This window comes from Hyla sarda, chromosome 1 (genome assembly GCF_029499605.1).
Source record: "Hyla sarda isolate aHylSar1 chromosome 1, aHylSar1.hap1, whole genome shotgun sequence".
Lineage (NCBI taxonomy): Eukaryota > Metazoa > Chordata > Amphibia > Anura > Hylidae > Hyla > Hyla sarda.
Genome location: NC_079189.1, coordinates 487,649,755 through 487,672,124, shown reverse-complemented (window position 1 = coordinate 487,672,124; position 22,370 = coordinate 487,649,755). Strand labels below are relative to the sequence as shown.

General features: G+C 40.5%; 1 protein-coding gene and 1 long non-coding RNA gene across 13 annotated transcripts in view; one reads left to right on the top strand and one right to left on the bottom strand.

Annotated features, from left to right (window-relative positions):
- LOC130287646 (uncharacterized) overlaps positions 1–14,537 on the bottom strand; it is a 59,657-nt gene extending 45,120 nt beyond the window's left edge. Inside the window, exons 1-2 of one of the 2 annotated variants that reach the window (XR_008847435.1) lie at positions 14,406–14,537; positions 9,626–9,749 (exon numbers count right to left, since the gene is read on the bottom strand). This is a non-coding gene — a long non-coding RNA (uncharacterized LOC130287646). The remainder of the gene's footprint in view (positions 1–9,625; positions 9,750–14,405) is intronic. The other variant, XR_008847434.1, reaches the window with a different exon arrangement.
- Positions 1–22,370, top strand: part of PRR16 (proline rich 16) — a 391,197-nt gene that overhangs the window by 213,179 nt on the left and 155,648 nt on the right. For 3 of the 11 annotated variants that reach the window (XM_056537358.1, XM_056537362.1, XM_056537359.1), the window contains exon 2: positions 21,196–22,061. In XM_056537358.1, coding sequence (XP_056393333.1) covers positions 21,196–21,936 — 741 coding nt within the window. In that variant the 3' untranslated portion in view covers positions 21,937–22,061. The other 8 variants (XM_056537369.1, XM_056537361.1, XM_056537368.1 and 5 more) reach the window with 8 other exon arrangements.

The following is a 22,370-nucleotide window of genomic DNA, read 5'->3' as shown; positions in this document are numbered from 1 at the left end:
AATTTCAGCAGGCATCCCATTCCGGTCCCCGCGCGACATGTGGCGGAGACCAAAATTACCATGGGCGTACAGGTACGCCCTGGGTCCTTAACATAGTGCTCCTTGTGTAATTAGTAGTGTTGAGCGGCATAGGCCATATTCGAATTTGCGATATTTTGCGAATATATGGACGAATATTTGTCATATATTCACTAAATTCGCATAATATTCGCATTTTAATTTTGCATATGCAAAAATTTGCATATGCGAATATTTGCATATGTGAAAATTTGCATATGCAGAAATCTGCATATGCGAATTTTCGCATATGCGAAAATTCGTACGCCAGTCTCTTACAGTAGTATTAGAGCCTTCTTTACACCACACAAGCTGGAAGCAGAGAGGGATGATCACTGTGATGTGTGCTGTGAAAATATATATATATATATTCGTAATTGCGAATATATAGTGCTATATTCGCAAATATGTGATATTCACGAATAAAATTTGCATTGTGAATATTCGCGAACAACACTAGTAATTAGCAGACACTTTCCCATCCACTTGCTTTTAAAATTATCAATATAAATATGTTTAAAATGTAATAGAAAAAACAGCCACTAGGTGGCTCTGTTCTGTTCCCTGCAACAATTAATAAAGTGAGTTTGGTTTCCTACTGGCCTGGCAGGAGACCAAACTCAGGAAGTGCTTCTCTGCACTGAGCTTGATTGACAGCTGCACAGAGCCTCATTGGAAGCTGCACAGAACCCAAGGTCTTCTATTTATCACAGCACTGCAATGATCTAAGGGTGGAAGTGGTCCCCCAGCAGGCTTCAGTGATGTCATGCCTGCTGGGTAATGCCCACTTTCTCCTGCTGGGAGATTGCACTATGTGAGCAAGAATAAAGGTATGATAAAAAGCTTTTTAAAGCTCTGACATTTTTTTAAGGGTGGGAGGAGTGTTAGGAGTGGGAAAATAGCCTGAGTTAGTTCAGAAAAGTTTATTTGGTGACAGGTACTCTTTAAAGGAGTTCTCCGGTGCTTACACATCTTTTGCCCTATCCAAAGGATAAGGGATAAAATGCCTGATCGTGGGAGTTCTGCCGCTAGGGACCCCCGGGATCATGCACGCGGCACCCCGTTTGTAATCAGTCCCCGGAGCGTGTTCGCTCCGGGACTGATTACAGGTGACCACCGGGCTGGCGGCGTGTGACGTCACGCTCCGCCCCTCAAAGCAAGCCTACGGGAGGGGGCATGGCCGCTATCACGCCCCCTCCCGTAGGCTTGCATTGAGGGGCGGAGGCGTGACGTCACACAGAGGCGGAGGCGTGACGTCACACGCGGCCGGCCCGGTGGTCGCCTGTAATCAGTCCCGGAGCGAACATGCTCCGGGGACTGATTAAAAACGGGGTGCCGCGTGCATGATCCCAGGGGTCCCCAGTGGCGGGACTCCCGCGATCAGGCATCTTATCCCCTATCCTTTGGATAGAGGAAAAGATGTGTAAGCACCAGAGAACCCCTATAAGGTGACTTGTAGTTGGGTTTATTTAAAAGGTAACAGGCAAACAAAAATAGAATAAAAATAAATAAAATTGCTGCCTGACTGGAACTCACTACACAATAGAAATTCTTCCAGACAACTGGGGAACATCAACTTGCCACAAATGTCTATGCTTCCACAGAGCCCCTTATGATGGCTTCAAGGGATTGCACATCTACTACTTAATTGATCTTTACTTCTTTTCTCTCGACTTTAGTAACCAGACCCTTATTCCAGACCATCAATGAGTCTGCTGCCTATTCATGTTAGTAAACACTTTTATGTGAGAGTGCACATTTCATGGAAGAGTTTAATCTTTCACCATCATATAACAGCCAGTATTACAAACAGACAGTAGAGTCCAAAAGAATAAGCAGGAGGAGGGTACAGCATAAGCATTTGCACATCACTGCTGGCTGGAGTAGTCCTGTCCTGCTGTGCACAGGATCCTTCATCTAGCAGAGATGATGAATATATGTTTCCCAGTTTATGTTTGTCGCAGTGTGTATCTGTGTGTGAATGTATGCAAATGTGTGAGTGTATGGCACAAAGTGTGGATGCATATATTTGTGCCTTTTGTATATCTACTGTTAGACAGAGACAGAAATGACAGTCATGGATCACAATCTCTCTACAAGATTATTTGCTTATGTTGATGAGGCCAAGGAAGTTCCCATTTCAGCCAAGGAAAGTTTGATAAGATGTTTGAAATCCAGGGTAACTGGTTGTCCTTAGCACGGCTAGCCTTACCTTAATAAGTCTTGTTAATGGGCCTAGATTTTAAGGATTGAATGGCAGGTTAGTAGTGAGGCCTGTTGTTCCCTTCTGGCCCATCCACGTTTTTGGTTCAGACTCAGACAGCTCAATTGCTGGTGCCAGTTTATTAGTGGGCTAACTTAGGTGTGCTGTGGGCACCACACTTTCTGTGGGAATGGTGTATATACTATTAGCCATTTGACTAATGGTTTCATCCAATACCATTATCATATGTATAAGTTGTGTACAAGACACACATTAGTCCAGACCTGTTTATATTGGAAAAATTAGGTCTTGAGTTTCATCGTTATTACATTATCATCATTATTACGTTATCACATTAGCCTATTATATTACAATGACATTTGAAAACACCAGCACAGAGAAACGCATTGACGCCAATGGCAAAGAGACAAATGAGCTTGTGTTTTAATCATTTATTTAATGCTCCCATATTAATTAAAAACAATAAAGGTTACATTTTCTCAGTATCTGACACATAAATTCGAAGGTAAAAGTAACCCTGTAGGTTAATGGTTGGTTACATTGTGCAAGGAAGGGACTCTCAGTGTAAGAGAGTGCTAGGTCTGTGGGAGCTCCAGTCAGCAGTAGAATCAAGTCTATAGAGACGAGTGGTGTTTGCGGCATGGAAGATTAGGCTCACGTGTGACAGCTATGGAAGCTGCTTAATGTATTAGGACTCAGGCAAGCAAGAAAAGTTATGTTACTTCTTGGAAGAAGTTTTTATTGTGACCAAAGAATAAAACTGTCTGAGCCCACTTTAAAATGAATCTACCCAGGAGATAGCAATTCCCATGTAACTTTAGGGAAGAGTCACATGTGCCATATTTTGCAGCACATTTGCTGCTGAGTATTTTTGTACTCATTAAAGTCAAAATCAGCTGGGTATTTTGCTGCCTGTTAACTTCAACAGGTATAAAATTGTGCAGCAGCAAATACCTAGTAAAATACAGCACGTGTGACCCTACCCTTAAAGTCAAAAGATAAGTATAGAGTGGCTGAGCTAGATTAGTTAAAGGGGTTATCCAGGGAAAAACTTTTTTTTATATATAAACTGGCTCCAGAAAGTTAAACAGATTTGTAAATTAAAATGAAAGTGACGGAGCACTCACACTTCGACTTCTATCCGGAGGCCGGGATTGAACGATAATCTTCAGCCTCCAGCCTCCGGATAGAAGTCGAAGTGTGAGTGCTCCATTACTTTCATTTTATATTTGCTGCAGACGTTAACATTGTAATACAAACATGAGCACATCCAGACACCACAGATCCTACTGAGTTACCTTTCTACCACAGGTGCAATAGATGCACCTATAGACAGTACTCTGAAGGTAGAAGTTTATATGGTTTTGAAAAGGGTATAGGACTAGTGCCATTTTCCTCCTTGGTTAAGTGGACTGTAGAGATTTGCAAATTACTTCTATTAAAAAGTCTTAATCCTTTCAGTACTTATGAGCTGCTGAAGTTGAGTTGTTCTTTTCTGTCTAAGTGCTCTCTGATGACATGTGTCTCAGGAACCACCCAGTTTAAGAGCAAATCCCCATAGCAAAACCTCTTCTACTCTGTGCAGTTCCCAAGACAAGCAGAGATGTCAGTAGAGAGCAAGGTTGCCAGACAGAAAACAACAACTCAACTTCAGCAGCTGATAATTATTGAAATGATTAAGATTTGTTAATAGAAGTAATTTACAAATCTGTCTAACTTTCTGGAGCCACTTGATGTAAAAAAAAAAAAAGTTTTTTCCTGGAATACCCCTTTGACCTCTTTGGCATTTTCCCCTTAATATTAACACTTAAAAAGTTCAACATAGCACAGATATTAGAACAAGACATCATGTAAAGTAACACAGCACTTGTAGCTGTGGGGCCCAGAACAGGCAATTAGTGAACCACCATTTACCTTACAGGACCAAATCCTGTACTAGGACACCACAATTGAACAACAAATTTCATTATGTGGCATGGTACAATGCATCAAACTGTTAAGTAAATTTCCTAAAGTAGGTGGTTTTAAAATCTCGGGAATATAACTAGAATGAAATCAAGGTCATCTTGCAAAGAGTTTGGTGAATCAGTGCTTCTTTCCGACCTTGGAAATAGAAGACTACAAAGAGACTGCAAATCCTTTATTTGGTACTGGGAGCATTGGAGTTCAGTGCTGGGATAGCATAGAGTATGGACCAATGGCTTCTCATTTACAGTTTTTTTTTACCCTGTATTTACAAAGTGACATGTATATTTTCATAGAGCAATGGTAGAAGAACTTATTTGGCTGCCGATTAAATAGAGTCTTGCTTGAGTAACTTTGTAGAGTATTAATTAAAATCTTATGTTAGGAATGACATTTATAGTACTTTACAACCAAAGCATTACGGTATATGTTCTGCTTGATTGATATAAAGTTGTCTTTATTGAATTGAAGATAATTAAGCATAATTGAGAAAATTATGACTGAATATAACAATGGATGATTGATATATGTTCTCAGATTATTGGTACAGAATGAAGAAGGTACTGTACAAGAGATTTAACTCCTTTTTCACCCACATTACAAAGAAATGGCAGTGATAATCTACAAAGTAGCAATTTTAGTAAGAGTTGTAAACCTTTGCCCAGCCATCTTGCTAGTTACAGTCCTATACATCAATATTGTTTTGAACTTGTCTATTTCTGCTACAACTGTTGAGAAATGATCTGACTCCTACATCTTTAGCTACAGCCAAGCTACAGTCTGAAGAATAGGGCTGAGAGTAAATTTGCTAGGGTTGCTTTAATCACCAGAAAAGCTAGCTGGGCTTGCTTGGCCAGTCAGTGGCACAGGTCTTCCATCAAATCAAGGACTAAGGGATTTAAACATGACTTTCTCTCTCATTTTCTGCCTGTTTTCTGAGTCCTGCATGTACTCTGGTGTATTCCTTAGTACCTTGTTCTTGTCTTACTGTGGCTTGTTTTCCTGGTTAATGGTCTATTCACACATACAGCATGCCCACTACCTCTTGATAAAGCTACTTTGCAGCGAAACATGTCGAGGGGGGCAGAGCAGGGACTTTTTTAATCGCACAAGCGGAGGCCAGTAAACGAAACAGCATGTAACTGCAGGCATGCTTATTTAAAAACATTAACAAGAGAGGAGTATAACTCCCCGCAATCATAGTTTGAAAACTTATATGACTGGCCCGAACTGAGTGTATTTTTAAGAAAGTGAATTTTCTTCATTTTTCTTTATTTTGTTACATTTGAGCACCTTTTTAATAAAGCTTGTGGGATCACTGATAATATTAATTTTTTGGAACATAGGGATTTTTGGATTCCAATTAGGAATCTATGGGAAAATATTGATTGACCCCTCCATATATTGGTCTATATTTGAATACACATACAGTATTCTGCGCAGATTTGATACGCGGGATTTTCTGCTGCAGATTTCAATGTAAATACACAAAAAGATCCTCTCGGACATATACAATTATCATATATTAGTCTCCTATTTATACTCTCTATGTCCTTCTGGCCTTACTCTGAGTACTGTAAACTGAATAACTGAACACAGCTTGAAATCCTGCATATCAAATCTGTGCAGAATACTGTATGTGTGAATAAACCCTAAAGGGGTTATCCAGGAATAGAAAAACAGAGCTACTTTCTTTCAAAAAGAGCTCCACATCTGTCTCCAGGTTGGGTGTGGTTCTGTAGGTCAGTTCCATTGAAGTGAATAGGGCCAAGTTGTAAAACCACATCCAACCTGGAGACATACGTGGAGCTGTTTTTGAAAGAAAGTTGCTCTGTTTTTCTATTCCTGGATGACCACTTTAAACGCTCAACTCCTGATTTGGCTTGTCTGTGCTCTCCTGGTTTTGACCCTTAGCTTGCTTGACAATTCTTAGTTCTTCCAAAGGTATCTGAAAAGTTCTGTCGCCTAACAAACTCGCAGCTCTGTTCTGTGCCAGACTACATAGCTGCAAACTGGGTCCCCAGCAGCCAAGTCCATCCTGCCTCACAGTGGGCTCTGGTGACAAGTTGTACCTTATACTTAATTAGCTTAATTACTATATTTAGCTGTTTACTGACCAGCGCCACTTGATATTGTGAAGAGAAAGGTTAAAGACAACCTGTGGCCAACCCAAATAAAGCAGTATATTTTACAGTTATTATTGTTCTCTGCCCACACACCTTTTTTTACATTTCCTTGATACACCCTTCCATTCCCGAGATATGTGAGTTTATAGTTTCTCTGACAATGCAGGGAATCAGTCAGATGGGTGTGAACTTATTTAAAAAAAAATGGTACTGACTATTCAACCTGTGGTACCCCCCTGCAATCTCTAGAATTTGGTCCAGGCTCTCAGAGCAAACAAGTGTCATTTGCATCAATTACAATGCAAAACTCTCGAACCTACAGGTCGAACCTACAGTGATCAGACACTTATCCCCTATCTTGTGTTGTTTTTCAAAGTTGTTTTTCAATGGACAACTCCTTAAAGGACAATTAGATGAAATTCTTTGTAACTGGTCTGGCAAGTAAATGGAGGTCTCAAAAATAGAATTCCCTTCTTTTAATTCAGGACAGAGTGTTAAAATGAATCAGACAATGTAATTAAAAATCTCTTTTTATTTTTTTATACAGAAATTGTAGCTGTATTTTCCATTCCTTTATGTATAGTGAAATGTATGTAGGGTAACTTCCTTTGACTTCACTTAAATGTATGAGAAAAGCTTATTTTACACAGCCTTATGAGCCTGCTATATAGCTTGCCCTGCCAAATTAAAATGACATATCATCTACTGACTGTACTAGAATAGTGACACTCAATAGTCAAATTACTGATGAAAAATGGAGCAATGCTTGCATGTCATTACCAAGCAATAACTTTCAAATGAGAAACCTATCAGCCATGCGAATATTGTACCATTTGTTTTTCCAGAAAGAAGAGCTATTTCAGATGGCATTATTTTGCTGTGTTATGTATCCTTAACCTGAATTGGTTAAAATGTAAGTGTATTTGAAATAAGAATTATTTATGCAACGGGATGGTGAAACTATTCTAGTCTTTGATGACTCTACTGGCTTGTAGTTAAAACTGTTAGTTGTTGTTTTCTACAATGATATATATAAATTGACTTAATACAGCTTTGTATATATAATACAGGGTTTTTGTAAATGTGGGAATTTTTAAATATTGTTCTACATTTCCTTTCCCATCAAATGCTTTGCATGTACTTATGTCTGATTCTAATCTGAGTCCTATTCTGAGTCAAGCTTCTCTCATCCCTTCATATTAATACACTTATAGACTAAATAGTCATAGATTAGGTAGTTTGGTTAGGTACATGTCTAGTAAATCATACATACAGACATATCCTCTGTAGTTTGTCTCTAAGGCTGGCTTCATATTGCACATAGGCTCTATTTCCGACAGAAGTCTGCATATTAGAGAATAGGTTTGCCTCCATACACTAATTAGCCTATTCACTTTTATGGACCAAATTTAGTCTACTATTAACTTCATTTAAAGCATATCCAGGGCATATATTACTTTTGCAGGACTCAATAGCACAACATATCATTCTTTTATCTTCTGAAAAATTAGGCATATCACTAGTAGTGCAAAAAACTCATCACAGCAGAGGCAGAGGTCCCAAAAAAAAGGTTATGACAGGTTCTTTGTTGTTTCTTGTTGCCGGGTTACGCCGGGTTGTCTGGACTGGTCAGCTGACCTTGATTGGAGCACCTGTTCTGGCTCCATATAAGATGGCAGTCTACTCCCAATCCTTGCCTGCTATAGAGCTCTGTGTACTCCTATCTAGTATTTATAGTCTTTCTGTTATATTTGGCATTTTTGACCCTTTGGCTCTACTCTCTGACTCTTCTCCTGGCTTTGCGAATTGGCTTATCTGTAACCCCTTGGTATCGACTCGGACTGTGGACAGCGACTTATTGTGTGTATGTTTAGTTGTTTTTCTGTAAGTCTGAGTCATTCCATTCTGTGTCCCGAACTCCATCTGCATTATATTTAATTATTTTGACTGGACTGCCCCCACTTATTGTAATTAGGGACCGTCACTGTGGTTACGGACCCGCTACCTAGGGTGGGTACATAAGTAGGCAGGGATAGGGGGAGTGAGCGAGAATAGTGTGCACTCCTTCCCTGGCCAGACATGACAGTTGCCTTTTTCAAGCAAAGATTTGTTTGAATTTAATAAAATAAATTATACGTTCAAATTATAAGTGTGAATGTAATGATAATATATGTAAGAGATTACAATATTGGAAACTGTATAATTGAAACCTAGTACCCTGGTAGAATGATTCTAGCCTGAATACAAGATATGATGCGGTTGGGCATGAAAGCATACAGGTTCTGTATGGTATCTTGCATCACATTTGCCTATAGATGTTGCAGCTGGGCCTGTAGATCCTGCACTCTTGTAGATTGCTAAAGCTGGCCTGCTATAAATGCTCAAATGGAGATAAATCTGGTTACAGGGCAGGCCCAGGAAGTGTAGCAATCTGGCAGATACTTTCCTGGGTATGTTGGTAGAAAGAATTATCTTTCTGAAAAATGCCAGTTTAAAGCCCTGCCACGAGAGGCAACGCATGGGGGGCAGCGGGATGTCCTGTACATCTAACTGAGCTGTTACCATCCCACGTATCAATACAAGGGCTGATCGACTGTCATAAACAATGCCTAAACTCCAGCAGTTTGGGCAGTGTGTCATTCCACAACAAAGGCAGGATTCAATTGCTCATTGAGAGGCTTTCATACTCAAACCCAATGGTAGTCGAATCTCAAACAAAACCTTGATTCATCGCTAAAGATGATATGGTTTTAGTTCATGGCAGTCCAAGTTTCTCGTTCATGACACTACTACAAACAAAGGTTACATTGGCTGGCTGTTAATAGCAGGACACATAATAGGTGCCAAGGAAACTGTGGGAACTGCTTGTTGGCTGATCCTCTATACTGATGGCTTGCATAGGCCATCTGGAGATTGCTCACTTTGTGTGTGACTGCTGTCCCATAAGCACTGCCCACAAAATCTCCTAACAGCTTGGTCAGAAAGGTCTAGGTGGTGGTCAGTAAGTCAAAATGGCCATCCAGATCTCATTTTAATGATATGCCCCCTCTAAGAGTCTGTCAACTGGGTAAAATGTCTGAATATGTCGTAGAGGCATGTCTAGCAGTCAGGGATCTCTCACTAAAAAGTTCAGAATCACAGCTGTTGGATGTCTCTTGAGTCCACTTATTCAGTTCCTAGCACAGGGATCGCTGAACACCCTATCACCTAAACAAGAGTATAGTAGTGTCTCTCAGCTTCTTTAGTTTCTTACCTCCTTTATATTGTTTGCTTTATAGAATTTCCCCCTTTTCTTTGCTGGTATTCCTGAACTTGTAAGGATTTTTTCTGCTTTATTGAAGTATTTAATGCTGTTACTTCAGGGTATACCTGTAATGCTAAGTAATATATATAGCAAGCCATTACTTTTACCATTTTATGGCTGTGTCAGAGATATTTATCTTGCTACATTATACATTATAAAGCTGTAGACTTAGGAGGTCAATTAATAAAAAGAACATCTAGAGTCCATAAATATTGTAAATATGAGAAGCCTGTTATAATATTGAGCAAATGGTAAGGGAAATGTCAGCTGATGTTATATGAAAGGATGTTTAATTTTCTTCATTATTTAATATGAAATACAAGAGGCAGACATGTCAGAACTTTACACAGGGATTCTGGACGATTGCATGCATTAGATGTATGGAGACAGTTTTATAGTACCGCTGGGCTACATATTGCACTTATATGTCAGCAAATAAAAAGGTCAAACACTTCCATTCACTGAAGCCCTAAAATTTAATTACATTTTACAAGTTTTACATTTAATTCGAGATAGACCAATATCTTCACAGCATCATGCAATCATAGAGAGAAAAGGGAAAAAAGAAAAAAGCTGGAAATAAAGGTGTCGTTAGTAGAATTATAGAAGCCATTGGGTAGTGACTTAATGCCTCCATATACATCTCTGCAATTATATCTATTAACTGCTTGTTTATCTGAAAGTAACCTTACAATTTACTAGTTCTGTTGTAATAAATAAGCATGAATGATTATACCAATTTATGGCAATGGGAGATTGTGCTGGTCCTAAAAACCATGTTTATTGCATCCATATGACCTTGAGATGTAATAAGTAAACCTAACCCATATATTATGTTAGTGCTGAAGCCTGTGATTATAGCCGCAGTGTGTATATACTCTTTAAACCCCATGCCTTTGTGATGATAATTCCTGTGATCCTACATTTTACTGCCTAATTTCCTCACTCTTGTTCTTTGATGATATACAATTTGTGGGTCACTGCCTTCCTGCTTGGGCGATTACTTCTCACAATAATGTGATATAAGGCCACTAATAATATTTGTTCCCTCTAATGCCTTTAGAATTTTACCATGGGTGATCAGTTCTTTAGTGCGAAGAACATGAATATATTTGAAATTCTTGGATTCCTATATGTAGAGATGATCGAAATTACAGTGACTCGATTCATCAAAAACTTCTCGGCTCGGCAGTTGTTGACTTTAACCTGCATAAATTAGTTCAGCTTTCAGGTGCTCCGGTGGGCTGGAAAAGGTGGATGTTACGCCGAGCGCTCCGGGTCCCCGCTCCTCCCCAGAGCACTCGTAGCGTTCTCCTGTTCGCAGCGCCCCGGTCAGACCCGCTGACCGGGAGCGCTGCTATAATGTCCCTAGCCGGGATGCGATTCGCGATGCGGGACGCGCCCGCTCGCGGTGCGCATCCCGACCCGCTTACCAGGCTCGTTCCCCGTCTGTGCTGTCCCGGCGCGCGCGGCCCCGCTACCTAGGGCACGCGCGCCGGCTCTCTGTGATTTAAAGGGCCAGTGCGCCACTGATTGGCGCATGGTTTTAATTAGTGTGTTCACCTGTGCACTTCCCTATATCACCTCACTTCCCCTTCACTTTTTTGCCGGATCTTGTTGCCATTGTGCCAGTGAAAGCGTTCCTTGTGTATCCCAAGCCAGTGTTCCAGACCTCTTGCCGTTGCCCCTGACTACGATCCTTGCTGCCTGCCCTGACCTTCTGCTACGTCCGACCTTGCTCTTGCCTAATCCCTTGTACCGCGCCTATCTCAGCAGTCAGAGAGGTTGAGCCGTTGCCGGTGGATACGACCTGGTTGCTACCACCGCTGCAAGACCATCCCGCTTTGCAGCAGGCTCTGGTGAAAACCAGTAGCAAATTAGAACCGGTCCGCCGGCACGGTCCACGCCAATCCCTCTCTGACACAGAGGATCCACCTCCAGCTTGCCGAATCCTGACAGTGGATACAGTCCTAGGAGAGAGTCTCCAGCCCACCGGAGCACATGAAAGCTGAACTAATTTATGCAGGCTAACGTCAGCAACCGCCAAGCTGAGAAGTTCGTGAAGAATCGAATCACTGTAACTTCGCTCATCTCTACCTACATGCATTAGGCACCTTTCGGACAGACATCAGGGAACACGGGGAGAATAGTAGGAGAAATATATTTTTCTCCGGATACTCCCATCAAAATACAACAGCACCCGACAGACCCCATTGTGCCCCATCTGGATAACGGACATTAAAGGAATAATAAAAAATAAAAAAAAGTTCCTAATGGACCTTTTCCGACTGGGCACAACAGCAGTGTGAAAGGGGCCATGGGAAAAACCAGCACACTTAAGGGTAGAATTTTTTTAAAAAAAGGAGATTTTTCATGCACATTGATGTCCATAATGGAGACAGCAACATACATTGGGGCAAAAAAGTATTTAGTCTGCCACCAATTGTGCATGTTCTCCCACTTAAAAAGATGAGAAAGGCCTGTAATTTTCATAATAGTTATACCTCAACTATGAGAGACATGATGAGAAAAAAAAAATCCATAAAATCACATTGTCTGATTTTTTAAGAATTTATTTTCGAATTATGGTGGAAATAAGTATTTGGTCAATAACAAAAGTTAATCTCAATAGTTTGTTATATACCCTTTGTTGGCAATGCCAGAGGTCAAACGTTTTCTGTAAGTCTTCACAAGGTTTTCACACACTGTTGCTGGTATTTTGGCCCATTCCTCCATGCAGATCTCCTCTAGAGCAGTGATGTTTTGGGGCTGTCACTGGGCAACAGATACTTTCAACTCCCTCCAAAGGTTTTCTATGGGGTTGAGATCTGGAGACTGACTATGCCACTCCAGGACCTTGAAATGCTTCTTAAAAAGCCACTCCTTTGTTGCCTGGGCAGTGTGTTTGGCTTCATTGTCATGCTGAAAGACCCAGCAACATTTCATCTTCAATGCCCTTGCTGATGGAAGGAGGTTTTCACTCAAAATCTCACGATACATGGCCCCATTCATTCTTTCCTTTACATGGATCAGTCAACCTGGTCCCTTAGCAGAAAAACAGCCCCAAAGCATGATGTTTCAACCCCCATGCTTCAAGATATGTATGGTGTTCTTTGGATGCAACTCAGCATTCTTTCTCCTCAAAACACGACTAGTTGAGTTTTTACCAAAAAGTTCTACTTTGGTTTCCACTGATGATATGACTTTGTCCCAATACTCTTCTGGGTCATCCAAATGCTCTCTAGCAAACTTCAGACGGGTCCGGACATGTACTGGCTTAAACAGGGGGACATGTCTGGCACTGCATGATTTGAGTCCCTGCCGACATAGTGTGTTATTGATGGTAGCCTTTGTTACTTGGGTCCCAGCTCTCTGCAGGTCATTAACTAGGTCGTATCACAGAACTAGAAACTATAAGCCAAAGTGTCAAACGTAAAAGGAATCACAGGGGGACACTAAAATATAACTTTTATTGTTTTCACTAAAACAACAAACTCAAAGAAAACCACCAAAAAGTTACATGTGTTTGTCCACAACCAGTAATATATAACAAACGTGATATAAAATATTTACTCAATTATAAGCAGTAACTTGTACTTGCTTAGAGTTGCTCCAACCAATATGGAGACTTGCCAGGTCTTGGATCATATACATACAAAAGTTAAGGGAAAGGTGGGGGAACAGGGGATGGGACAGGGGGGGGGATGGGCCTAGGGGTCACTTGGCCTATGGATGTGCGGCCACTACCTGATGACCCTATAGCTCGAGGCCCTGATGCTACCCCTAACCCTAGGCGGAGTGAACGTCCTTATGAGGACCGCCCCGCACAGGAACCTACCCCAATCGCCTACACTCACCCTAGATATACACACAGAGGAGGCTAACTGTCTCACTAAATGTTGGTGTCTTCATAAGGGATAGGAGAAGGAAAAAATAATTGACCTAAGGTCACAATAATTTCTTGTTGTCTGAATAAGACTTCACAATATCCTGAGTAATGACTCTTTATAGGTCTGATTCTACCTGAGGGTATTAATGCTATGTCTGACAGTTACCAGTATATATCTATAGCAAATGTTGTTATCCTGATATAATGAAATGAATCAATGGCTTCAGATGGATTTACCACAATGATATAAAACCATTAAACATGCCATGACTCAAGATCAAGAAATATATATGGATATATAGATGGATGACCTACAGATAGAGGAAAGTTAAAAAAAAAAAAAAAACTCAACCACTGTTTATAGATGGAAAAATATTTTCTCTCTTATGTCAAAACAAGGGAGCCACCTGCTAAGATCTATGAATGGTGATATACATATATATCAAAAAATGCAATCAGGTAAAATGGTTCTTGTGAATACTCAGGAAAATGTTATATGGACAGGAGTGTGGATCTTTTCAGAATTATAGCAAGATACAAAAATTATCAGATGTTACTTAGCTCGGACACCAAAGCCTGGCAAGTCTCTGGAGTTCAACAAAGTCCCAACGTGTTTCTTGCCCCAGTCATCAGGGGACGATGGGGGGCTGCGGATGGTATCATGGTGATAAGATGGCTGATGATATGATGCTGCCTGATAGTCAGATCGCCATGTCTATTGATGGCCAAACTTCCCCGTATATATGGATGCCAATACATCTACAGCCAATCAGGTATCTCGGCCCAGATTGATGGGCAGTTCCTATCACTATCGTCTGATGGTTCGTCTGATGCTCTTACCTGTAAATCACCTGTGTATCCGGTGTATGGTCTCACCTTGATGACATGAATGTGGGTCAGTATCATGCGACTGCCGGAACAAGCAGCGGCATCCCGGTCAGGTGACTGCATCCGCCAACACCCGGATTGGTCAGCTTGCCCGTCCATCAAAGCTGTTCCCTAACGCGATCACATGACCATAAGAAATGGCCACGTGATAGGTATGGCGTTAAGTCCGATACTGATGTAATGCGCACGTCCATGACAAAGTGCGCATGCGCCCAACTGTTCGTGCAATTGTGCGCCCGGCTGTTCTCGTCGCATTCATGTGCTACGCACATGCGCCGGACCTGCCGGAGAGAGATATTGCAGGCATGGAATGGCAGTATAGATGTTACTGTTTAGTTCCATTGCGCATGCGCATAGATAATACAGGGGTAGCATCAGGGCCTCGAGCTATAGGGTCATCAGGTAGTGGCCGCACATCCATAGGCCAAGTGACCCCTAGGCCCATCCCCCCTGTCCCCCACCTTTCCCTTAGCTTTTGTATCTATATGATCCAAGACCTGGCAAGTCTCCATATTGGTTGGAGAAACTCTAAGCAAGTACAAGTTACTGCTTATAATTGAGTAAATATTTTATATCACGTTTGTTATATATTACTGGGTGTGGACAAACACATGTAACTTTTTGGGTGGTCTTCTTTGAGTTTGTTGTTTTAGTGAAAACAATAAAAGTTATATTCATTCACTAGGTCCCTCCGTGTGGTTCTGGGATTTTTGCTCACCGTTCTTGTGATCATTTTGACACCACAGGGTGAGATCTTGTGTGGAGCCCCAGATCGAGGGAGATTATTAGTGGTCTTGTATGTCTTCCATTTTCTAATAATTGCTCCCACAGTTGATTTCTTCACACCAAGCTACTTTCCTATTGCAGATTCAGTATTCCCAGCCTACAATTGCAGGTCTACAATTTTGTTTCTGGTGTCCTTCAACAGCTCTTTGGTCTTGGCCATAGTGGAGTTTGAAGTTTGACTGTTTGAGGTTGTGAACAGGTGTCTTTTATACTGATAACTAGTTCAAACAGGTTCCAGACTCTTAAAGAAGGAGTTACAGGTCTGTGAGAGGCAGAAATCTTGCTTGTCTGTAGGTGAACAAATACTAATTTTCCACCTTAATTTGCAAATTAATACTTTAAAAATCAGACAATGTGATTTTATGGATTTTTTGTCCTCATTATGTCTCTCATTGTTGAGGTATACCTATGATGAAAATTACAGGCCTCTCTCATCTTTTTGAGTGGGAGAACTTGCACAATTGGTGGCTGACTAAATACTTTTTTCCCCTACTGTACCTCTTGAATATAGTCATTTTAGTAACTTTTTCATTGATATAAGAATGAATGCCAGTCCAGTGCAGCAGCTTAAAGCAAAAGCATGCATTTATTATGGATGATAGCACGCAGTACAGTAGGTAAGCATGGACCTCAATGCTAACCTGCTGTACTGCGTGCTATCATCCATAATAAATGCATGTTTTTGCTTTGAGCTGCTGCACTGGACTGACATTTCTTCATCTATCTCATATCACACACACACGCTGGGAGAGCTGACTTTTCCTTTCTCGTTGTCTTTTTAATTGCACAATAACTGAAATTTTTAGTATGGTTGAGTAGGGAAAAAATATCTGTCTCTCTGTCTATCTATCTATCCCTGGTGGCCATATACTGGATAAAAAGGCAATGACTACTAGTGTTGCTCGCGAATATTCACAATACGAATTTTATTCGCGAATATCGCATATTCGCGAATATTCGCGAATATAGCACTATATATTCGTAATTACGAATATTCTTTTTTATTTTTTTATTTATTTTATTTTTTTCACAGTACACATCACAGTGATCATCCCTCTCTGCTTCCAGCTTGTGTGGTGTAAAGAAGGCTCTAATACTACTGTGTGAGATTGGTGTGCTAATTTTCGCATATGCGAAATTTTGCTTGCACAGGTTCTCATATATGCAAATTTTCGTATATGTTAATGTTCGCATACGCGAATATTTGCATATGCGAAAATAAACGCGAATATTCGCGAATATATGACGAATATTCATCCATATATTTGCGAATATTCGCGAATTTGAATATGGCCTATGCCGCTCAACACTAATGACTACTATATCAGATGGTCTGGACCTGCATTTTTAATCTGTGGTATGTGACTCTCAGAGGGTACCTGTCATATTTTTGGATGCATTTTAATGAAATCTAATTATGCAAGCAGTATATGCCTTAGAAACACTGGTCCAGTGTCATTATGTGTGGCTTGTTTTTTCGGTGGACAAGCTGTACTTGTTAATGGCATCATTTTTAGGTTCACATAACTTATTTTTTCGTAGCGCAGTGCATTATGCCTGGCAGACCTGAGTGCCTTTATAAGCACCTTGGCTGCCATAGATACTTTTCAGCACCTCGTGTCACCAGCCTGCTGATGAGATAAGAGAGACCATCTTTGCCATTATATGCCGTGGTTATGTTTTGAGCAAAAATAAAGGAAAAAACAGTAGTTCAGCTCACCAGTATGTCAGCCTTTAGTAGACACCAGCACAGCCCTCCTCGTGGAAGCGAATGGACAGAACCCTGGAGCCGTGTCTCCAGGTGCGATAATCAACAAGAGGAAGGTGATCCAGCTCCCAGTCAGATAAAACATGGTTAAAATCCAAGTAGTACAAAAATGAAAAAGTGTAAAATTACAAAGGAAAACGCACCAACGCGTTTCGACCTGCTAGCAAGTCATAATCATGGTCAGGCCGAAATGCGTTGGTGCGTTTTCCTTTGTGTTTTTACCCTTTTTCATTTTTGTACTACTTGGATTTTAACCATGTTTGAATAATGCTTCACTATTTTACATGACTGGGAGCTGGATCACCTTCCTCTTGTTGATTATGTTTTGAGCGCAGAATGTAATGGATTAAACTGCCAAGAAAGAAGGTTTCTTTGCTCCTGGCAGTGATCACAGCTCCCACGATCTCTCGCTCATCTGACCACTGAGAAAAAATGTATGGGCTCTCACTAAGAGGTTAGAGGTCTGGGGTGGTCTGTGCCTAATATTTCTGGTGTTTTAGGGGGGTAAAGGGGATGATGAAAGTAGTATAGCGCAAGAAAGCGTATCTTAACATTTTTTGTAACTTTTTGGTGAAAGTTCTGAATCAGTTGTTTTACTTATCACAATCATTAAACTGTTACTTTCACCTGCTAAAACTTTTCACCTGTCATAAAGACCCTGTCCCACTGGATAAGATAGGCCCTATAGACTTACTATGGAGTCCATATTAAAGGGGTACTCCGGTGGAAATTCTATTTTATTTTTTTAAATTAACAGGTGCCATAAAGTTGAACAGATTTGTAAATTACTTCTATTAACAAATGTTTACCCTTCCAGTACTTTTTAGCAGCTGTATGCTACAAAGGAAATTCTTTTCTTTTGAATTTTTTTTTTGTCTTGTCCACAGTGCTCTCTGCTGACACCTCGGTCCGTGTCACCAACTGTCCAGAGCAGCACAGGTTGGCAATGGGGATTTTCACCTGCTCAGGACAGTTCCTGATACGGGCATCAGGTGTCAGCAGAGAGCACTGTGGACAAGACAAAAAAGAAATTTAAAAAGAAAATAATTTCCTCTGTAGCATACAGCTGCTAAAAAGTACTGGAAGGGTAAAGATTTTTTAATAGGAGTCATTTTCAAATCTGTTAAATTTTCTGGCACCAGTTGATTTAAAAATAAAAATAAAATTCCACTGGAGTACCCCTTTAAGCAGCTGTAGGATAGGGATACAATCAATTAGTTCAGTGTTCTTCCCTGCTCCTTCTTGTGAATAGTAGATGCTGATTCATCGAAACTTTTGACATGTCTCTGTAACATTTAAAAAGCTTTTGTGCATAACAGTGACACGTTAAAGGGAAACTGACAGATGGATCAACCCCACTAACCTAAATATACAGGTGGTTAGTGTGAGTGATCCTGAGTAATACAATGCATTCCTTACCCCAATCCATTCAGCCGTTCCCAAAATATAGCACAATTTTGCAATATGTAAATAAACTTTTAATTGAACTGGAGGAAGGTTTGAAGACTATGTGAACCTCTGATGCCATACCCTGGGTCCCGTTTGCGCTGCAGTGCAGATCGAAGGGTCTAATCTGCTTTCAATGCAGTTAAAAGGGTACTCCGCCCCAGACATATTATGAGTCATATATAAGATGTCTGATCATGGGGGTCCTGCCACTGGGGTGCCCCACGATCTCCGTGCAGCGACCGGCATCCTAAACAGTATGTTTAGAATGCTGGGTTACCATGGTGGGGGTTGTGACGTCACACCACGCCCCTTCATGACGTCATGCCCATTTTGACATCACACAGCTTCCATTCATGTCCATTGGAGGGGGTGTGACGGCCATCACAATGCCAGGTGCTGTGGCAAATCAGACATCTTATCCCATATCCTTTGGATAGGGGATAAGATGTCTAGGGATGGAGTACTCCTTTATGAGTTAATTTGCTGTATCTCAGGAACAGCTGAACAAATTAAGGCAGGTAATACATTATTTTACTTGGGATCACCCAGACAAACCACCTGTATATTCAGGTTAGTGGGGTTGATTCATCTGTAAATTTCCCTTTAAGCCATAGATTTCTGGATGCATGCATGTGCCAATACAGGAAGCACAATGTACAGTCATTTTTATATTACTCACTTAACCCCTCCTCCCCCACCCCTAGCAGCAGCAGAAAGAGTTTATTAATTTTACCCTATAGTTTTTTCAAAGATCATCAGAATAGTATTCCATGAACAAGAAAAGCTTATCTAACTAGAGTTATAACTGTGATAACATTATATTTATTTGGCTTTAGATAAAGTAAGGAGGTAACTTGTTCAAAATATTTATCTGATAACTTTTATTTTATAAAGTGCCCATTTCTCACATAATGCTGCAATGGTGTAGGAATTGTTTATGAAAAAGAGGGTAGAAGGATTCTTCATCTTATTAATGATTCTTAATTACCGTGAAAGTCTAAGATGGATATTATTGCTGACAGCTTTTCATTTTCTCATAATTGTTTCTTAATTTTATAAGAGCAAAAATGTCATTCTATGTGATTAATTGTATGTCCTCCGCTAGTACATTCTCTTATTTTGTCTGAACACATTTAGTTATAATTAATAGGAAAAAATTTAACAAAAATCAGGTGATTATTTACAGAATTATCTGCAGTATTTGCAAGTGATATGTCATATAATATAGATGGATGGATGATGGATGGATGGACAGATGTAGTAGCACATTTTTGTTAAAAAAAAGGCGGGGGCACACAATGCAGGAGAAACGACAAAGCTGTAGGGTAACAATAAAATAAAGTATCAATGTTAATGGCGCTCTTTACAAACTGATCTGATCCATAAGAAGAAAGTGCACATTGAGATTTAACTGAGTTTCCCAACGTATACACTGCCAGACACAACCAAAAATGTTGCTTCACTGTGTTTCCGCCCCTATATGATGTCATGCCCCGCCCCCTCCCATAGGCTTGCATTGATGGGGCGGGGCATGATGTCATACGGGGGTGGCGTCGTGACATCACGATACTCCGGCCCGTGGTTATCACGCTTCACACTCGGAGCCTCCAGCGCTGCGGAGAGCTCACAAAGGTGGGTGCGGAATGACAGATTGCGGAGGTCCCCAGCAGCTGGTCCCCCACAATCATACATCTTATCCCTTATCCTTTGGATAGGGGATTGACAACCAGATTTACAACAGAATCTGGAAAAAACTGTGGCTGAAATCTGCCACTAGTTCATAGATAGTGTACATTTCAATCTGTGGAGCATGGGCAGCAAAAGATGTTACAAAGTTATTAAGAAGCTTGCGCCTCTTAAAGCATATCTGTTTTATTAAAAAATATATATATTTTAATAATAATATATGTTACTCACTTGCAGATGGTTTACATTTTTATGTGTCTAGTTTCTGTATTTGGATCAGAAATCCCTCCGTTCTGCTGTTTACTCATTCTCATTACTCACTGCTTAGGAAGGGGCATGTCTGAGGCAAGCACTGAGCCTGCCCTCACTCACTATGCATTCACTTCCTTCCCTGAGTCTGCTGTGTTCTTCTGGGTCTCTTCATCCAATCACTGCAGGCTGCTCTGTAACCCCCTCCTCTGTTTTGAGGCAGGAGTTTGGTAGACAGGACAGGAGTGAGCACAGAGGAGTGCTAGTCCCACCCTCATTTATTGAACTTTGTCCCAGCTTGTGCCGAGAGGATGCAGCAACTAGACAGGACCAAATGCTGGTGCTATTAATTCTACCCCAATGAGTTTTACAGACAATGAGATATGTGCTGAATCCTGGCTGGCTTTGCCTCTGCCATTGCCCAGAAAATAATTAGCTGACTTTTCTTGTACATGAACTACATAATGAATATCCAAACAATTTAGTGCCACCTTTTGAAAGATTTGAATGAGATTTTTGTAAAGACTCCACCATCTGTTGCAAGTCATGCATGCATACTTTAGCTCTATCAGACTGGCGTCTTTTCCCTAATTACTTATTCAAACATTCAAACTAGGAAGTTCTGTGCTCTCCATAAAAGTAAACAATAGAGAAAAGTAAAACACAAAAGTGTCTGTAATTCAATTACCAATGTTGATATGCAACTGAAAAGCAGGAAATCGCCATTTGACTATGCTTATATCAATGGAATAATTGATTTATTATAGGTATTCTCATATATTAACTGTTACCTATGTCTTTCAGGTGGTGGACCAAATTGACACGCTAACTTCAGATTTGCAGCTGGAAGATGAGATGACAGACAGCTCAAAAACGGACACTTTGAACAGCAGTTCTAGCAGTACAACAGCGTCTAGCTTAGACAAGGTTAAAGTTCGAGCCAATGCACCTTTGATAAGTCCACCTGCACATCCATCAGCCGTCCTGACAGTACTCAGGAAGCCCAATCCTCCACCACCTCCTCCGCGGTTAACACCTGTGAAGTTTGAAGAAACCCAAAGGTTAATTAACTCAGCCAATAGTGGAAAGAATAATGGAGTGTTGCTTCGAAATGGTGGTTTGCCTGGAGGACCTGTCAAACTTCCTAATGGTGACAGATGTACAATTCATAACATCAAAATGGATAAAAGCACTGGACAGCTGATGACACAGAGACCAGAAAAGGATCACGCCTCAACGAGAGAACGTGTACGCTTTAGTGAGAACGTCCTTTATCATGGTTACTGTCCAGACTGTGATGTTCGATCGGAGATGAAAAACAGAGATGTACATCACCATGGAGAGTCTGTCCACTTGGCAAGAAAATTCCCTCATCACTGTTCTTTATCACCTCCACAAGTGCCACCTTTTCCTGTTGAAAATGGTGGTCTAGGAATTTCCAATAGTGGTTGTCACCCTCCTTTAAAACCTGGAAATCAGCCTCCTCCAACCACACCGAAGCCTCAAAAAACTATACTGAGGAAATCAACCACTACAACTGTGTGATATTATTTTTACATTTATATTTTTATTATACTAAATATTAAATATTTGATAATGAGCACTTTAAAGCAATAAAATACCAGATACAACAACCCTTCTGTCTCCAGAAGTGTCAAATCAATCACTTGGTAAGTGCCATTTGATAAACATTTGTTATTAAATCTGTATCACAGATTAGGGTTAAAAAACAATAACACATTTTCTGGGATGGCTAAAGAAATATGTGGCTAAACCTACTATATAGAATGTATTATTTATGATCAAAATACTTAAAATACAGCTTTGCTCACTATATACTATAGAATATAGATATTTATTACTAAGTCCATTATTATATAAGATAGCTCTGACAGAATATCCTTTCAGATATTCCTGGATGATAAAATGCCATATTTCTATTTTAAACAACCACTAAGCATAAAAAAATGATTTTCCTT